The sequence below is a fragment of the Pelobates fuscus genome, chromosome 3 (assembly GCF_036172605.1).
Source record: "Pelobates fuscus isolate aPelFus1 chromosome 3, aPelFus1.pri, whole genome shotgun sequence".
Lineage (NCBI taxonomy): Eukaryota > Metazoa > Chordata > Amphibia > Anura > Pelobatidae > Pelobates > Pelobates fuscus.
The window spans coordinates 334110136-334129236 of NC_086319.1; the positions used below are offsets into that span (position 1 = coordinate 334110136).

General features: G+C 35.9%; 1 protein-coding gene across 1 annotated transcript in view; it reads left to right on the forward strand.

Moving 5' to 3' along the window:
- Positions 1 to 940: 940 nt before the first annotated feature.
- Positions 941 to 19101, forward strand: part of SCG3 (secretogranin III) — a 53546-nt gene continuing 35385 nt past the window's right edge. The window contains exons 1-8 of the mRNA XM_063449042.1: positions 941 to 1473; positions 2124 to 2176; positions 2935 to 2974; positions 3075 to 3290; positions 6438 to 6580; positions 10747 to 10908; positions 11862 to 12033; positions 12939 to 13055. Of these exons, the coding sequence (XP_063305112.1) occupies positions 1383 to 1473; positions 2124 to 2176; positions 2935 to 2974; positions 3075 to 3290; positions 6438 to 6580; positions 10747 to 10908; positions 11862 to 12033; positions 12939 to 13055 (994 nt within the window). The 5' untranslated portion in view covers positions 941 to 1382. The remainder of the gene's footprint in view (positions 1474 to 2123; positions 2177 to 2934; positions 2975 to 3074; positions 3291 to 6437; positions 6581 to 10746; positions 10909 to 11861; positions 12034 to 12938; positions 13056 to 19101) is intronic.

A 19101-nucleotide genomic window follows, 5' to 3' on the forward strand; every position in this document is an offset into this window, starting at 1 on the left:
AGGTGGTTTATGCAAATATAAGCAGTGATGCCCGCGGTCTTCCCCGCCTGGGCAGAGTGCAAGTTCAAAGTGCAAAATGATGATGATGATAAAAGTGCTGAGGTGCAGTGGTCACGGCCACGTTTGAAAAGCTGGAGCTGGAGCTTAAAAAGTGTTTCAGTGAAAAAAGGTAGGTCTAAAAAGATTATAGTGAATATAAGTATCTCAATGATCAAATAAATTATTGGGATGTAATTAACTTTGTAACAGTAGTTTTCAACCCATGTGCTGGGGATAAAGACTGATTATCCAATCTATTTTAGAAGGTTCTTATTGGTTCTAACAGGACACCATATTTATCAACCCCCAGTCAAATGTTCACAATACACTTACTGCCATCTCAAGAGCATTGGAGACCCTATCAACTGTGTGGAAAGGACCTAAGAAAGGTTTCTTTAATATAATTTATTTTATGATATTCAAACCAAGAATGGGTCACTTAGGACATTTTTACAACTAAAGAATGAGTTACAAAGCTGATTCCATTTAGAACATTTTATCTCTCATCCCAAAATATGGACCACTGTTACATAATCATTTCCCGTATTTTACATCTCAGATGAACAGATTTAATAATAATAATAATAATAATAATAAATTGGCTCACAAGTTAAATATCATCATTTTAGCACAAAAATATAAAAAGCTGTCATGCCACAACCTTCGATAGCTACAGCAACTGTAACAAAGCCATTACAGTAAAAGTACTGCAGACAAAGAATCCAGATACAAGTTAACAAGCAACGTGAAGGTAGAAAGAATTGTCTGATAGAGCACAGAACGAGGCGTGTTTACAGCCCACCATCCTCCAATCACATGAAGCCTTACATTCCAGGTTTTAGAACCATTGTAAAGGTCTAGATGTTATACACACAGCCATTGGTGCTCCAAGCAGCTCTGTGCCAGGATCTGATGAGCTCCCAGGTGACGCAGGCTGGAGAATTGATTCTTGATCTCCCACTCCTTTGCCTTCAGCAGGCAGCTGGATACAAAGAGCACACACACACACCATCTGATGATGGTATCTGGGGCTGAACAATAGGAATATCAGACACAACTAAGCAGATAACTGCAGCCCTTTACACAGAGCTTATTGCAGGTTCAGCACTAAACTCCTGGACAGCTCCTCACCAGCCTCAGAGAATAGCCCTCTGCCCATCATCATCTTTATCAATTGCAGGAGGCTCTCTGCTAGTCCATCCTTTACATATTGCATCTGTATCAGGACAAGCCAGGGCTCCCTTGATCTGTGACAAGAGCTGGTCCAGGGAATCCCTCTCTTTCTGAGCAATTTCAGAATCACACAAAAAAAGGTTGATCAGGGACAGACAGCGCTGTGACAAATGGGTCTTAAACAGCAGTTTACCATCTTGCTTGCTACCTTTGGGCTTGTGTGTCAAACGCATGGCTTTCCAAACCCCAGCATTAACCAAGGTAAGGCAATGATTTTCCATGACTAATGGCATTGGCAATATTTACAGTGTTTTGCTCAGGAAAGGTTTAATAGATAATTATATGTTTGCATGAACTGTGAAAGCTTCAAACTGTTATTATATAATAATAATAATAATTATTATTATTATTATATCTAATAATAATAATAATAATAATTATTATTATATCTTCTATATCATATATAATAGTAAAAATAACATTTAAAAGTATATATTATTTCTTATCACATTAGATCATGTTGAGTAAATGTTTTCAGTATTACCTGCATAGTATTTAAAATAGATTTATTTATTTTTAAATTCTATACATATAGAATTTAAAGAGATATGAACGTTGAGAGGTGGATATTGTGGTTTGTGCTGGGTATTTATAGTCTAGAAGATGTTCCTTTTAATCTCCTTATTAACGAAATCCGATTACGCCTTTTATGTCCGGCTCGCATCCCTTCTTCATCTGTCTCAGAAAGTCAACATTTTGCAGATGCAATGCTGTCAATAAAAAAAATAAGATGTTGATATAATTAACAAATAATACATTTCACTTAGTTAAGGAATAACTGGAAGCTTAAGTTGTCCTGGATGTTTTGTCATGAATAATGTTGTAATTGGTTTTTTTTTTTTATATTCTAGATAAAGCTGTGCACAATAGGGAATTGAGTGTAGAAAGACCTTTGGAAGAACAGGTAAGTTGTAAACAATACATTTTGGGTTGTTTTTATTTTTTGAATTTATATTGCATATCTTAGTAATAAATTAATTTAAGTATGATGACAGTGGGATAGATCACTTTAATATTGTCTATAAATAGAACATGTTTTCAACAGACAATACAGTGAACAGAAAATAATCATTATCTAATGATGGTAAGACAAAAACCAAAACAAAAGTCATTATATTTAGGATAAATACATCAATGAATGTACAGCTCTATGGAATTTGTTGGCGCTTTATAAATAATAACAATAATCTAGGGAATAAAAACTGATTTTAGTATTTGGACAGTGGTCCAATATAAAAGGGAACATATGTTTGTGTAAGTAGTTTATCTCATTTAAACTGAAAAAGAAACTCATTGCAAAACATGCATGTTTCATCATTTGAGTCTACAATAGACAAGAGAAATATTGCTTTAAAGAAAGCTTCACATGCCTCTTGAATTCAGTGTGTTACAGTAGTATAAACTTAGTATACGAGTCATGGAACACATAAGGGCTTATTCACAAAATTGTAAATTGCAAGTTTAAGGCCAGATTAGGAGAAATTGGCAAATAGCCAAATTAACTAATATTTTGTCAGTTATTTTTGTTAAAATTTTACTTTTGAGTAAGTAAATCCTTAAATATTTTAAAGTATTGTCCAGGTTTTAATGATATATGTTTATAGGTTCCGTTACAGAATCCAAGTCGTAACATATTGCTTCTTCCCTGTGTTTCCCCACTAGATAGCAGAGGCGGACACTGTGAGCAAAGAACCCAGCAAAGGTAAGATTGATGACTATACAGGGAGCATAGCTCTTGAAAAAAAAAACCAAGCAGACGTAACAATACCTGCATTTTTATTGTTCTTTTACCCACTTTGCAGAAAACAGAGAGAACTTGCAAAATGATTCCTTTGTGGATGATTTAAACTCTCTATTGTCCGAAGCAGCAAAAGACAAAAATGTAAAAAGAAGCATTTTTACAAAGAATTTGGCCGGTCATCATAAAACATCTCCGGAAGACGCAGATTCGACAAAGAACCTGAAACCAGTGGAGTATTTTGATTCCACAAAAAGTGGATTGGATTATAAATTTGAAGGTATGTGATTAATGACAGATTAGCTGTGTCAACGTAGTGTGCCAAATGAACATAGTATAGAAATAAATTACATACAAAGTATAGAAATAAATTATGTATAAAGGCACTTTGACCTAGATTGTGTCAATGTATGTTTGTCATTACTGACGTGGGTCCAGTTTCATTTATCTAGCAACAACGCAATGCATCAGCACATCTTATATATTCAATAGGAGCCAATCTTGTGGCCTTACATTTTGCTGCTATTTGTAGTGTATTTATAGCTGCCCAGTTATTTGCTGAATCCCTTAATTACCTCAAACATCAGATTCTCCCATTGCATTTTCATCAAATGGACGACCAATGGCAGCGTGCCCAGACTTTGTCAAGTAATTACACCAAAATAACATATTCACTGGATTGGATATGGTGTTTTAGCATTAGTTTGACACTTCTGGATAATAATGTATAGTCTGAAGAAAGTCAAAACCCAATCATTTGTTTAAGTGAGGCCCAATGCAGTAAACATAATCCATTTTTCACCATGCTATATCTGCCTACTTGAGCACAATTGCGTACATGTGGCAGGAAGTTGTGGTTTTAGGAGGGGGAATGAATAAAGTGTGCACACTGATTCTGAGTGTACCATTATTGTTTAGGATAGACTGAATAATTCATTAGCATAGGATATTTTTTTAGTTAGCAGTTAGTCGGGGTATCTGATAGTCAAGCTGATAATCTAGCTGAAAAATCTGAGGTAAAAATCTCCTAGTTGGTAAAAGGAGCAAGGTTGAATGAAGAGATTTAGAAAGAGATTGGAAAGAAAATCTGCGTTGCTATTGTTTGCTTTTCGTCCAATCAGAATACAGTATTGACTGTAGCTACCACAAAATGTGCATGTGAGAATTACAGACAATACTGTGTCTGCTTTGAAACGCACACTATCTGATACAAAAAAAAACAACATTACAAATAGGCAAAATATGTAACCTTTTCTAAAAAATATTCAAACGTCTCTAATAGTTACATTTTCTATTTAACCCCTTAAGGACACATGACGTGTGTGAGATGTCATGATTCCCTTTTATTCCCGAAGTTTGGTCCTTAAGGAGTTAAACTGCTTATTGAATGTCTTTGTAACTGGGAACTGTCTCTTCCCTAAAATTTACACCATGTTCCCTTAAATCTATATTAACAATTTAGTAAATAACATCATAATTCAGTTCAGGCAAGACAAAGCCAGGGCAAACAGAGCAAAAAAAGAGAACAAACAGAAATATTGTTTCATTTCTCCTCTTTTGTGCATGCTTTCTCTATGCTGACTGTAAGGTGCAAAGGACAGAACTTAGAACAGTGATTGTCAAGGAGCTATGATGGAGGCACCCAGTTGCAGGATGAAGAGGTGTATATTTCTACATTTAATTTAATTTTTCACACCTCACAAATACATATTTGTAAGATATAGAGATAAGTAAACATCATATTACAAATCATCGGACGTGATAGCTCCCCTTTAACCCCTTAAGGACACATGATAGAAATATTCCGTCATAATTCCCTTTTATTCCAGAAGTTGTGTCCTTAAGGGGTTAAATCGACTCACTACAATATATTTCCTAAGCAAAGTGAGGAAATCCTTATCAAGGAAATTCCTCTAGGGTACTGATGTATGAGAGGCTGAAGTAAATAAGTCCAATAGTTAAAACATAACGAGGAAAGTATCTATCATGTATATCAAGGCACAGAATTTCATTGAAGTGGATAAACCAATAGGCTTTATTATAATTGCCAGAAATGTATTCGCCACAAATTATCCCAACTATATAAATAAGGAGTGCAAGCTGATATAGCAGAGGCAGATAGAAAAACTCTCAATTCCAAAAGAGTGGATACAAAAAGGTCTAAAGAGATGAATCTCTAAATAGATACATTGTGGCAAATAATATGTCTTAACTTTCACAGACGTTAATTTTAGAGGGAATGGGGAGAGATTGACTAAGCAGTTACTTAGTATGAGTCTATATGGGGTGGTCCGGGTTATGACCTAAGTATTATATCATAAATATGAAGATACTACTACATCATAGAGTAAAAAAAACATCCTTCAAGCATTGCTCAAACATGGCCGGTAGTATTGAACACCTTCTACAAATGAGCCTAGAGTCTCTAATAAGGATTTACTCTAGAGTATACTGGATTGCTACTATAGTGCTATCTAGTATCAGCTAAGAAGACTAGATATTCCCTTAGACATCTTCATGGATGTTAGTTAGGCTAAATTCCCCCTAGCTATACATGGTTCTAAGAGTAATATCTAAATACTATTTGCAGCTACCTCGGCTAGAGATTCTCTGAGCCCCTCAACAGATTATTTGAGAGACTAGTTCTCCCTATAGCTGTGAATGGAAAAAGCTCCAGGCTACTGCCGCTGTATTAACAAGTCCCCACACTCCCATATAGCTCTTCCTCATTACAGATTAAATAAAAATCAAAGTGAAACAAAATGTGGTCAATCAGTGCATAGTGCTATATGAAGAAAATTCCTGACGTGCGTTTCGGTGCTATAGTGGCACCTTCGTATGTCTTAAGCCTCAAGCCATATGTCTTCTTTCAATTTATATAAAAGTACATTGACATCCATCAAATATATGCTGAGATGAGGATCAGGGACAGATTAAGAGCACTGTGTGTGTGTGTGTGTGTGTGTGTGTGTGTAGGGGGGTATTATATAATGGAATATTTGCACACTAAATAAAAATGCTTCTGTTCCTATATACCAATTACTGGTTTATTATGTCAATTCATGTTGGCTCCCTTGTCATCTCTGATGGATAGGTGTTTGCTAGCACATGAAAATATTGTCAACCTTATATTTTCTCACATAGAACATCTAAACACATATGGAGTTGATTTCTGCCATTCAAGCTGATAATCTAGCTTAAAAAAACCTAGGTAAAAATCTCCTAGTTGGTAAAAGAAGCAAGGTTGATTTTTTTTTTTCTCACTCAATTTTAGCTAAATCGTTATTGGATTTCAAGTCTTCACAATTCTGAGTTTAGTATACAAGCCCCACACTTTACTATTTGCTCACTCTATAAGTGTTGGCAAAAAATAAGTCGGAAGAGATCGATGCAGCGCGTCTCTGATCTAAACTGCTTATTCTTTCAGATGATCCTGACGGCCTTCATCAGTTAGATGGGACTCCTTTAACAGCAGAAGATATTGTTCAAAAAATTGCAGCGCGGATATATGAAGAGAATGACAGAGCAGTTTTTGATAAGATCGTTTCCAAACTTCTTAACCTTGGCCTGGTATGTAACATGATATTACGAAGAAGAACAAAGAAGTTTTGCGTATTAATTAGAACTTTTGGAAACTTTCAAAATGTCAGATAGTGGGACAGTGTAATTAATTAATGGTTTGGGAATTAATCTGCCTGTATCTATTACAATGTATTCACTGGGTGACACACCGTTATCAGGCTATCAAGCTATCAACTGCCAGGCAACAGAGTAAGCAAATAAAAATCTTTTATCTGAAGGGTCAACTAAAAGCAGCTGATTCATAGAGTGCAGCTCATATATCCAATGAGACACGTTTTAGTAACAGTCCTGATGAGGTGTAAAATTCCGTATGATAGAGAAGAGCATTATCACTAATATGAATCACTATTAGACTAAGATCAAAATGCTGTATAAAATGGCAAATGGCAAGCAGTATTGTACTCTGTCACTTCTATTATGAAAATGCTGTAAAAACAAATTATAATGACAGACAAACAAATCCACATACATTAATTTAATAAACCCAATCTAAAAAGATGACTAGTAAATGTTATATGACAAGGCAAACAAGAAAATATACTGGTATCTAGAGTAGTTGTGTTGCATGTACCAGACAAACAAAGCACTGTAGGAGTGGTTGAGGAGAGAGGCAGTTAAGAATGGGGGATATTTGGCACCTTTGAACTTATAAAAATCTGAAAAAAATGTGTGGTCCATTCCAACCAAGAAGAACAGATTTTGTGATACTCATTTCCCAAAAGAGGGTATATATCTACATACCATAAAAAGATTGTGGTGAGACCAAACATGATAAAAATCCCCACAGTGCAAATAAAAAAATTACTGTAATGCATCACCTGAACTTAAAATATTGAGAAGTCCTTCTTGGGCACTGCAGCTCAAGAAATCATGGTTCCACAACTATCCAATAGTTCTTAGCTTGACATGTAAATGAGCACAGACAGTCATCGTGTTTCAAACTTAATATTGCATTCAGCAAATATCCTTAGCAATGCATGCTGTTTTAAACGCATTAAAAAAAAAAACCAGGGACTGCACATTTTGGTCTTGTTGGTCTCATCAGCATGGCACAAGTTCTATTCTGGAAGGTATCACATTCTATTCTGGAAGGACTTAGTTGCACTTAGTAGGTATATAGTTAGGGAGTTCTTAGATTTAGGGAGAGGGCCTGTCAAGTGTTGGAGCAATACAGGGGATGTGAAGAGCTGTTCTTGTGACTAGTAATTTTACCCAAATATTCTACTCATAGTGAAAATTTCCAATAAAAGCTCATTTTTTTCCCGTGTAAATCTCTAAACCATTTTTCTTTGTTTATTGTCATGTGGTTTTGACGCAGTGAGACTTTGCGAAATAACCTTTTTAAACTGTAGGCGAGTCGAGCACTGGTACGGGTGTGTCTTGAAAATGAAAGTGAAATGCCATATCGTTTTTCAGGATTACATGCCGACAGTTTATGTTACAGTCAATGCACGATTCTGGTGAGAAGAGGAAAGGAAGCCAACCCACAGGCTTGTCTCAGGGGGATCTAGAGATAGTAACGGAAGAAATTAGACGCCTCTAGCTCTAATAAATCAATTCAACCAAGTGGGAGTATGAAAGATAACGGCAGCACTGATTGTAACATACAAAATCTAAGCCAAACTAATGTCTCACAACTAGATAACAAACTGGAAGCATTGTAATTGTGACTCATTTTAGGAGTCCTTTCTTTACTGTCAGCATAGCAATAGCAAAACACATCAGAAAAATACATTACATTGGTAATAAGCCACTGGCAATATGTTACTATAGTTTAAAATGTACCATATTTGCGACTCAAGTGTCGGAGACAGGAGATCATTTTTAAGATATACAATCTCAGAAAAAAATATAGTTTGCCTTAGACTTAGATATATTGTTAGTATTAGCAGCACTGTTAGTTTCATCTGCTGGCGAGCAGAGATATTAGGGTTTGATATGTAACTTGCTGCTACACTACAATCCCAATATTTTCTCCATGCTTCGAGAGAGGTACAGTAGAGAAAACTAATAGAACCTGTCATAGATGCCACCTTTACATTATATTAACACCGAATAATATAAATACTACGCAATATTATTGTTAATATATTTTACCAGGAAATATATATTTTATATATTTTTTTAATTTCAAGTCACCTAAATGCAGCCGTGACACACTATCCAAGTCAGTACAAGTTGGACATGGTTAAAGAACTCCTAACCAATTTGTTGTTTTGTTTTTTTCTTTAATGAGGCATTTAAATAATAGTCTAATTTATTGGAAATTAAGAGCGACCAATATTTTCCTCAGGAATGTCCTTTCTTATGTGTTTTTCACTTGAAGGTTAAAAGGAGATTAACTAAACACATGCATAGCAAGGCTGTTATCTACTGATATCTGGTTTGGAGTAACCTGGGAGACTCCCATAGTCCCCTCATCACTGTGTGCATTTGTTGGGTAGCAGTCAGCTGCATGACTTTTGATGGGTGTCTACTGGTGTTTGTAATGGTTATATATATATATATATTATATATTGTCTCTTACATGCTTTCTGACTTTTCAGGTCAGCTGTGAGTAAGCAATACTCAGTATACAGTGAGCATCAAGACGAATTTAAAGATTTGTTGGATATGGCTTTAAAAAACATCAAGTACTTGAATTAATTTAATGTTACTTCATTAAGGTATAGGTTGCCATGGCAGTCAAGGCAATAGTTACCTGAATAAAGTAAACTTGTATCAACTTTAGCCCCCTGAAATCAATGTGATAGAATGCAAATACTTGTGACACCTACAGGTACCGCGAATGTGTCGATATTGCAAACCCTACTTTAGGCACTTGAACAAATCTAGTTTAATTGTCCCCCATAACCAAAAGAAATGCTGTTATATATTATTTATATTCCATGTTGGGAATGTAGTAGAATTTTCATGTTTTGCTTAAAATAAATCGTTAGTTTTTTACTTGTTAGCCACATGCTATTGATAGGATGATAATGACAAATACCATGATAGAGATATGGAAATGATAATGAGAGAATACAGATAACCCTAACATGAAAGAGTTTAGGATAGCAATGAACGGAGAAAGGAAATATAAACGTCTTACCGGGCGTTAGAGTGACCGGACTTAACTTTAGACAGAGTAAAGCGGTGATCGAAATACAAGCTGGATAATGAAGAGACGGCAAAAATGAGAATTAGCTAAAGTCAGGAACACGGTAATAATGAGATGGGCAAACAAGACAGGCAAGGGTTAAAGAGAAACTCAGAGTCAGGAAACAAAGCCAAGGTCAATACCAGAATACACTACAATAACTCAAGGAACGCACTAAAGGGAACTGGTAACAGAAACCACAATAGGGCGCAATATCTACTGCCAGGTAAGTTTGAATAATCCTGTGTTTTATTTGATTGGTCCACATCATGCCAGCGCCCCAAAACGTGCGTGAATGGGGGTGCCGGAATGACGTGGGCCAATGGGGGCCAACCACAAGGTTAGGCTCCCATTTCCCCTTTAAGAACATGCTCGCAATACGAGCAGCTATCTTAATACTGTACAGGCCGCGCAACCGATAAGACCATTTGGCGTGCGTGGCCCACCAGAAGCCAGGAGTGTTTGAGGCAGCTTGCCTGGAGGCAAGAGTGACCACGACCGGCACGAGGACCAGGTAAGTACTGCTACAGCTTGGTAACTGCAAATTTAAGTAACAGCTCCTTTGTCATAAGTATTTTGCTTACAGCTAATACATGACTCTTGTATTGAAGGTATAAAGCTTAGGGATTGGCTTGGGTTGATATATAGCACCTTAAGATTTTGTAAATATTTTTTTAATTATGTAGTTTTCACATGTTGATTTTCACACAGTGCCTATGATTTGATCAATTATATATACTATAAAGTGATTAATTAACTAATAAATGTAATCTTCTTTGAGGAGTGAACCTTTGTGTGTGTGGTTTACCTCTCCTTGTTTAACGTTTAATATAACTGGAGAATTGCATATTTTCCAGTAGCTTCTACCGTCATTTGCACGAGGGTTCTGGATAGATTGTGTGGTCAGATTGATTCGGCTATTGGCAATATTCCGAGTGAAATCAACATTGGCTTAGATGGACAGAATGATGTCATGAACTAACTATAGTTTAATGAGCACAATCTACTGTTACAGATTACTCAAAGCCAGGCCTACACATTAGAAGATGAAGTGGCTGAAGTATTACAGCAACTAATTGCTAATGAGGCTAAAAATCATGAAAAGGTATCAGAAAATCTGAATTATCCAGAAGTCAGAGGAGACGTCGATGCAGATGAAAAACAGGAGGGTATAACGGTAATTTCCTTTAAACAATCTCAGATGATAAATGCAGAGCACTGTGCAGCCACAGCCTGGAGTAATAATTATTTTACTGCAGAATGCTATACGAGATGTTTAATATAATGGTATGTGATAGAGGCCAGAAATTCAATTAAATGCTAGAAATAAATGTAGACATTTGCTCTAATCATAACCCATCTTGTCGGCCTATTTCGTAGAGCTACGCTTTGTGCTATCAGGACATTTGCTCTGCACTTATTTTTTTTTTTATAATTCACTTTTTATTAGGACATTAAATATGCTCTGAAAAATATAGCTATCTGTAAAAACCATCCAAACACCGCAAAAACAGCAAATGAACAGGGAAGGGAATCAATAGGTCTAGTTTAGTTATTAACCCCATTACCACCAACATCATACACATTAGACTCGTACATTTTGTTTGAAACAAATTGTCATTTGCCCACATTTTGGGCAATTTATGTTTTTTTCTCCGAAATAGCTGAATTGTAAAAATTCTCCAAATCAACTATGATTCCAAATCAGCTGCTCTGGCCTCAAATGTGAAATTAAATTTGAATTCAGTTAAAAATCCCAGAAATTAGAGTCACCATTCCCCATTTTAAAGGATCATGCATGGATAAATGCCTTCTGACACTGACGAGGAAGAATGAGGTAGGCTTGTTCTAGGAGCAAATGTGTAGGCAGTGATAGCTGTATACTGTTTCTTTGATATACAGATATCTGGTTTACTATATCTACATCGTATTCGTCATCGTATTGACAATTTGCTGGGTTCTTGTGAATCTACGTGCCAGCTTATTACAAATGTGGGGCATTAAATAATTTTGATTTAATTGGCATCTTATTAGACCTGGATAAAGGTTAGCTATTTAATAAAGAAAGTGGTAAAACGTATATCTGGCCCTTTTTTTTTTTATATGTTCATGATATCACATTTAATACAGAAAACACAAGACGAGGATGCAGAACTGCGAAAAGGAGATAATGACGAAGAAGAGAGATCCTTGACACCTTCTGCTACCTTAGAAAGAAGAAACGAGTTATCAGCAGAGGACAATTTCGATGATCTCCAATACTTCCCAAACTTTTATCGACTTATTAAAAGTTTGAACTCAGGTATATTAACATTTATTTTCAAATTCAAATATGTGAATAAATACATTTAATTTTCATATAGCCTTATACAGTGTTGTGTGAAATTATGCATCATGCAGAGAGGTTACACACACAATTTTTAGTTTATTCTGGTTATGATACATATATATTTTTTCTAATTAATTTTTTTAGTCCCCTACCATTGAATTTTTTTTTAACTTAATTTTTTTTAATGATAACATTAGTAGCGCTCATTGTGAACCAGCAGTTCAGCTCATTTGTATAACTCCACAAGAAGGCTGAGCCAATGCATAATAAAATTACTATACTGTTAATCACACTTTATTCTTGTCGTAAGTGAGAAATCAGATTACAGCAAGATTTGTTTTTTCCTGTAGTGAAAGCGGCCCGACACATAGCTATTTTCTTGCACTACCAGACAATTTTAAGTACAATTTAGTACTACCTTCCATGCAAATATAGGGCAAAACAAAAACTAAATAAAACTAAAATAGGAAAAGCAAATAGCAAGGGAGAATATTGTGTTTGCTGACTTATATGGTCCATATGACATAGAAGACTGCAGAGCAGTCAGATGACGTGTGTATAGTATAGGTCTCATTTACAAGGTTTTCGATTTTTTAAAATGTATATATTTACATTGATTATGATTATTTCCTTCCAATCAATAACCATTTCTATGAAAGAGCTATTAGAATGAGTAGATTGTAGAACAAGTAGTCTCGGGAACTACAGACAGAAGGACACTTAGCAATATACATGTAAGTAGACTGTTTTTAAAAACAAATCATGAATAACAGACAGCGACACACAATCAGGTAGCAAAACAAAATGGTTGGACATGTTGAAGCTTCACTTGTTCCTACAGGTTGAATAATGTTTTTTTTATTTGCCTTATTTGACAGAAAATGACGCCAAAGAGAAAGAAACATTGATAACGATAATGAAAACGCTCATCGACTTTGTGAAAATGATGGTGAAATATGGAACAATCACACCAGAAGAAGGAGTCAAATATTTGGGTAAGAAAATTTTTTTATTTTTTTTTAAACTGACATGTGCATTTTGGGATGTAATGAAACTCACAGAGTATGATTGAGTTGCTAAGTGAGTGGTAATATATTCAGGGGCCACGCAGTCTGAAATATGACCATGTTGTACAACGATTGATTGATAACTTCAACGTCTCAGATGGTGCACGTCTTTGATCATGTTGCAACAGAATTTTTCCCTCAAAGGTTGCCAAACAGCTGCCCTCCTCCATATAGTTTGAACTGCAACTCCCAGTTTAGCCAGTCATTAGATGGTGGAGCATTTTTGGTAGTTTTAGTTTAGTCATTAGTTTTAGTTTCGCATATCTGTAATTTGCCACCCCTACGATAAAGGGCATCCTTTATGCTCACATAAGTTAGAATCTTCATTTCTTTAGTACTCTTTGATTGCCAAGATGCATGTAGCCATGCACAAAATGTCAGTGGTGGGATATTAAAGAATATTTTCTAGTATTACAAAGCATAGGCTCATTCATAGTCATTCTAAACCCATAATCTTCTTCAGTAGGACAGCCAGACTCTTGCTAACCATGTACGGTAATTATGATTTCTTTTAAAAAAAATGTTCTGTGACTAGGAGATGCCAACCACTCTGATTAAACTTGTTTCACAAGAAATTAAGCTTGTGTTTTTGTGGGACCGATATTGTAACTCATCAGCTTTTTTTTTAAGAAAGGAGATGAAATTGATATGTTTATTAGAAACATAATTCGTTCGAGTGCTGGAGGAAGAGTGGTCTCCAGACTTCATAATCTTGTCACAGTGTTAAATATTTTTAATTTTGATCGCCTATAGAACCTAAATAATTCATACTGCTATGGTCCAGATGATTGTACAATGTTGTTATTGATTTCTTACTTCTGTGAATAGATCAGATAAATGCAATCTGAAACCATGTGAGCAATGCTCACAATTCTACAATGCTTCGCAGCAAAGCATTTTATCTGCAATATGGATCTGAATATCAATAAGAAAACTATTTCAGTTTTTAGCTGCACAGCAATATTTAAATTCTATTCTATAATTCAAGGTCACCGTTGGACTCCTCATCAGTTTCAGATAGAAAATTGCAATCTATCCCATGACATGCTTGTCATGCTGGGTGAATGACAGCAAAGATAGTATGTACATATATCTCGTTGGGCTGTTTAACCTTTGTTTCCACATGGAGGATTTAACGATGAATATGCATTTGCACCTAAACAAACTCAGCAAAACAACTGCAAATCAGTTATATAAATATTCAAACATGGTTGGCTGGGGACAATATTACATTAGGAATATCCAAGACAAAGAATGCAATGAAATATGGCACCGTTCATTATAATGCATGGTTTGAGGTCCATTAATAGTTCCAAATATGGTGTCATTATTACAGCCAATATGGCTAATAATTTGATGGGATAGATCAGTTAAATAAAAAATATAGATGGCAGCCCAGAGCTATGCATTTAGCTAGAGGTCTCCAGATTACAGTAGTTACAAAGTCACCCTAAAGAGAGGTATTTTGTGGCTAGTGGTTAGTTAAGGAAGGATGTGACTGTTAAAGGTATATCTTAATTTTATAAAGGATACAAACTATTTATGTTGCTTGAAATTGTGCTTTAAGATTTTTTTTATACGGTCTCAGAACGCAATGATTGGTGTAGCCAATGTTACCCTTCTTGCTGCATTATCATTGGCTGATACTAGCAACACCAATCATAGGTCTGTAAGAAACAGTCAAGAAATGTTCAATGACTGAGATGGATAACCTCACCAACAGTAGGCTACATCACCCGAATTTTCACTTAAGAGTTGGTCGTGGTCTTTTGTTTATTTTTTTGTTTATTTTTATAGCAAGCTATGCAGACATATACGTGACAGTTGCCAGTTCCTCATCCCAGCTCTGTAACAGGCCTAAACATCAAAAATCAAGCCATGAATTTGCCATATACCTATAGCAAATACTGTATGTTGACCGAACCATCCAGTGCTATTTAAATGAAATATTTCCTGATTAGATTGCCAATCTAAACCAAGCACTCGGCTGATACATATTATAAAGCATCAGACGTAGCTAACGTTGACTGCCCTGTTGGTTATTACACTTTAATCTCTAAATTGTAGTTCTCCTACAGTGTGTGACATGTTATTAGATTGCTTATTTTATTTTTTCCATGTGTACTGGATATCACACTGTATATAATATTCTATTAGCATCTATTAAATCAGATGTTCTCATTCAATTATGAGATTTGATGTAACTAATTTGACTCTATCATTAATGGCGTGTTTTTTTATGGATATGTGTAGTTTACATTGGAAGTGCTGAATTGTTGTATTGTGTTGAAGTTGAAATCCATAAGTAAACCACATATTTAAATGGGTTTGTTAGGTTCTATGTTTTCATTACTATATGTACATTGTGATTTTTCTTTTATACTAATTTCGAATGTTTATTATATCTTCGTGATGCTACTTTGGTTTGGTTTTGTTTTATTGCTGGTTTTGTTTTGAGCTGTTTGTTAGCTGCAATTCACCTGCCTGAGTCTAAACTGCAAATTCACGTGGTGCAGAACATGTGAGACAAGCTCTTACTAATTGCTGGACTGATGTTGTGCATTAACCCTGCAGCTGCTGTAAGCTCCAACGAGGAGAGAGCTCCGAGGATGTGCTCTTGTTTTCCACACAATATCCTTTGTTAACAAGTTGAAGGAACTTCTTGAGAGGGAATCTTTAATCTTGTGTTATTGGTCCAACTCAAACACAGCAATTTCAAGAGCAAAACAGTGTGCAGCACAAAACATCCAGCGTCTCCACGCTCTGCATCGAGATGCTGAACTTTTCCCATAGAGATGCATTAATTCAAAGCATCTCTATGAGGAGAATTTGAATAAATAATAACTCTTTACAGGAAACAACACAGTAGAGGGTGAAAATACAGACATTATAATATGGGGATGTAATGCATAGTGTATCTTAGTCCATCAATCCCTAGTATGGAAGGTACTGAGATACATGTAGACAGTTGCAGAGGAGGCGGAAGTGCTGTCTACCATAGGGGTTTAACCCCTTAAGGACACATCACATGTGTGACATGTCATGATTTCCTTTTATTCCAGAAGTTTGGTCCTTAAGGGGTTAAACATGTGAAATTATTTTTGTTCATTAATATAGTGCTTCATTTAAAAGACATATGTTGACAATTACGATGTGGAAACATTAACCTTGTGTCTTTGGGGAAGCAAAAGACAGGAATGATGGCATTAAAATAGTTAAGATTATTACAGTAATGGACACTTTGGCCACGTCAGTCTCCATCGTACAGTCTATTTATATTTCTAACTGCTTTCAATGACGTCAAGCTGTTCTTTGGCTAAGTCAACATTACACAGAGAGAAGCAGCAATGGAAACTGCAGTAGCATCGTGACCTTTCCGCTAGATAATGTCACATTAACGGTATCAAGCTCTCCGAAAACTAGGGTTTAATATTATTAGTGCTAAATGTCTACTCCATGTCTTCGTCTCTCATTATATTCACATTTCATCTAGATTATAGCTTGGGACAGTGCACCTCTGTAAGGTCTAAATGACATTAATTCTCTGAAACGCTCTTGGCAAGGTTTAACTTTTACGATGAACAGGTTTCCACTGAAGAATAAACTGATTTATAGGATGACTTGGTGACCAAGAATCAAATGTATGAAAATAACACTAGACGGAATCATATTGTAGAGGTAAACTAGTTAAACAGATTAGAACCTAAAACATAACCTTTTCATAGAAATCAAATGCATTCTATTTTTTAAAAAATCCCATACGATCACAACCCTGTTTATGTGCTTAGTCTACAAAATGTCTTATATGTAATATATTAAAACAAAAAGGTATAAGATAAACTAATTTTATATGTTTTTTTACTGATTAGTCAAGATGCATTCTGTTATTTAAAGGGACACTATAGTCACCTGAACAACTTTATCTTAATGAAGCAGTTTTGGTGTATAGAACATGCCCCTGCAGCCTCACTGCTCAATCCTCTGCCCTTTAGGAGTTAAATCCCTTTGTTTATGAACCCTAGTCACACCTCCTTGCATGTAACTTGCAGAGCTTTTCTAAACACTTCCTGTAAAGAGTCAGCTAATGTTTATACTTCCTTCATTGCAAATTCTATTTAATTTAAAATGTAATATCCCCTGCACTGTTAATAGCGTGCTAGACCCCACAGAAGCATTCTGTGTATGATTAAAGTTCACTTTAGAGAGCAGGCTATAAGAACTTTTAAAGTAAGTTTCATCTAATTGAAAATGAAACCATTTTGTTCATGCATGGTGTGTGAGTCATAGCCAGGGGAGCTGTGACCAGGGCTGCATAGACAGAAACAAAAGGGATTTAACTCCTGAATTGCAGAGATTTGAGCAATGAGACTGAGGGATCATGATCTATACACCAAAAATGCTTCCTTAAGCTAAAGTTGTTTTGGTGACTATAGTGTCCCTTTAAGGATATTTTTTACAATAAGGAAAATGGCTAATAGTTAAATCAAATACATTTAAAATGTACCTGTTAAGAACTAACAAAAATTAAGATAAGCAGAGAAACCCTAAAAATTTGGCAACAGCTACAGCCTAGCTGAAACTGGAACACAATGTATCACATCTAAAAATAATTCAAGGAGAAAGGATTAGGACGTAGATATTGCCAAGGTGAACTACAAGAGTAAGTTATTTTCTCTTTCGGGATATAAATATTTTATAGAAACGAGGATCATACAGAAACAATGTGGTCACAAGTTAAATAGAGAAAAACAAAAAAGGTTATTTAAAACAGTCGAGAAATTAAAAGCATCACTGACTTAGAGAATTTTTCTAGTTTGGCTATTTTACATACAGTATATACTCGAGTATAAGCCGGCTTATACTTGAGTCAGTGTCTGTATTATGGCAACTTACACTGCCATAATACAGACCAGGACCGCCGGGCTCATTACAAGCCCGGCGGTCCTGTTGGGGACCGGCAGCAAGCTCTTACTTACCTTTGTAGCAGCTCTGATCAGCTCCCTTCACCTCCGTTCCCTTCCGCTCACAATGTAAGTCTCGCGAGACCCGCGGGCGTCAGAGCGTTGCCATGGGTTACCGTGGCAACGCTCTGCGCGGCACGCAGACCGCAAGACTTACACCGTGAGCGGAAGGGAACGGAGATGAAGGGAGCTGACCGGAGCTACTACAAAGGTAAGTAACAGCTTGCTGCCGCCCCCCGCACAGTACACACCACTGGACCACCAGGGAATCATATAGCCCCCCCTCCCTGGCCAGGCAACTAGCAGGGAGGGGGGACAAAAAACATTAAACAATTACATTTTATAATATTAAAATAAAAATAAAATAATATTAAAAAAATAATAATATTAAAATAAAAATAAAATATTAAAATAAAAAATGCCCTCCCCCACCTAGTTTACACACACTACACAAACACACACACTGCATTCATTATATACACACACTGCATCCATACAAACACACACACTGCATTCATTATATACACACACTGCATCCATACAAACACACACTGCATTCATTATATACACACACTGCATTCATTACAAACACACACTGCATTCATTATATACACACACTGCATTTATAAAAACACACACTCTGCATTATATACACTGTGTGCAGAATTATTAGGCAAATGAGTATTTTGACCACATCATCCTCTTTATGCATGTTGTCTTACTTCAAGCTGTATAGGCTCGAAAGCCTACTACCAATTAAGCATATTAGGTGATGTGCATCTCTGTAATGAGAAGGGGTGTGGTCTAATGACATCAACACCCTATATCAGGTGTGCATAATTATTAGGCAACTTCCTTTCCTTTGGCAAAATGGGTCAAAAGAAGGACTTGACAGGCTCAGAAAAGTAAAAAATAGTGAGATATCTTGCAGAGGGATGCAGCACTCTTAAAATTGCAAAGCTTCTGAAGCGTGATCATCGAACAATCAAGCGTTTCATTCAAAATAGTCAACA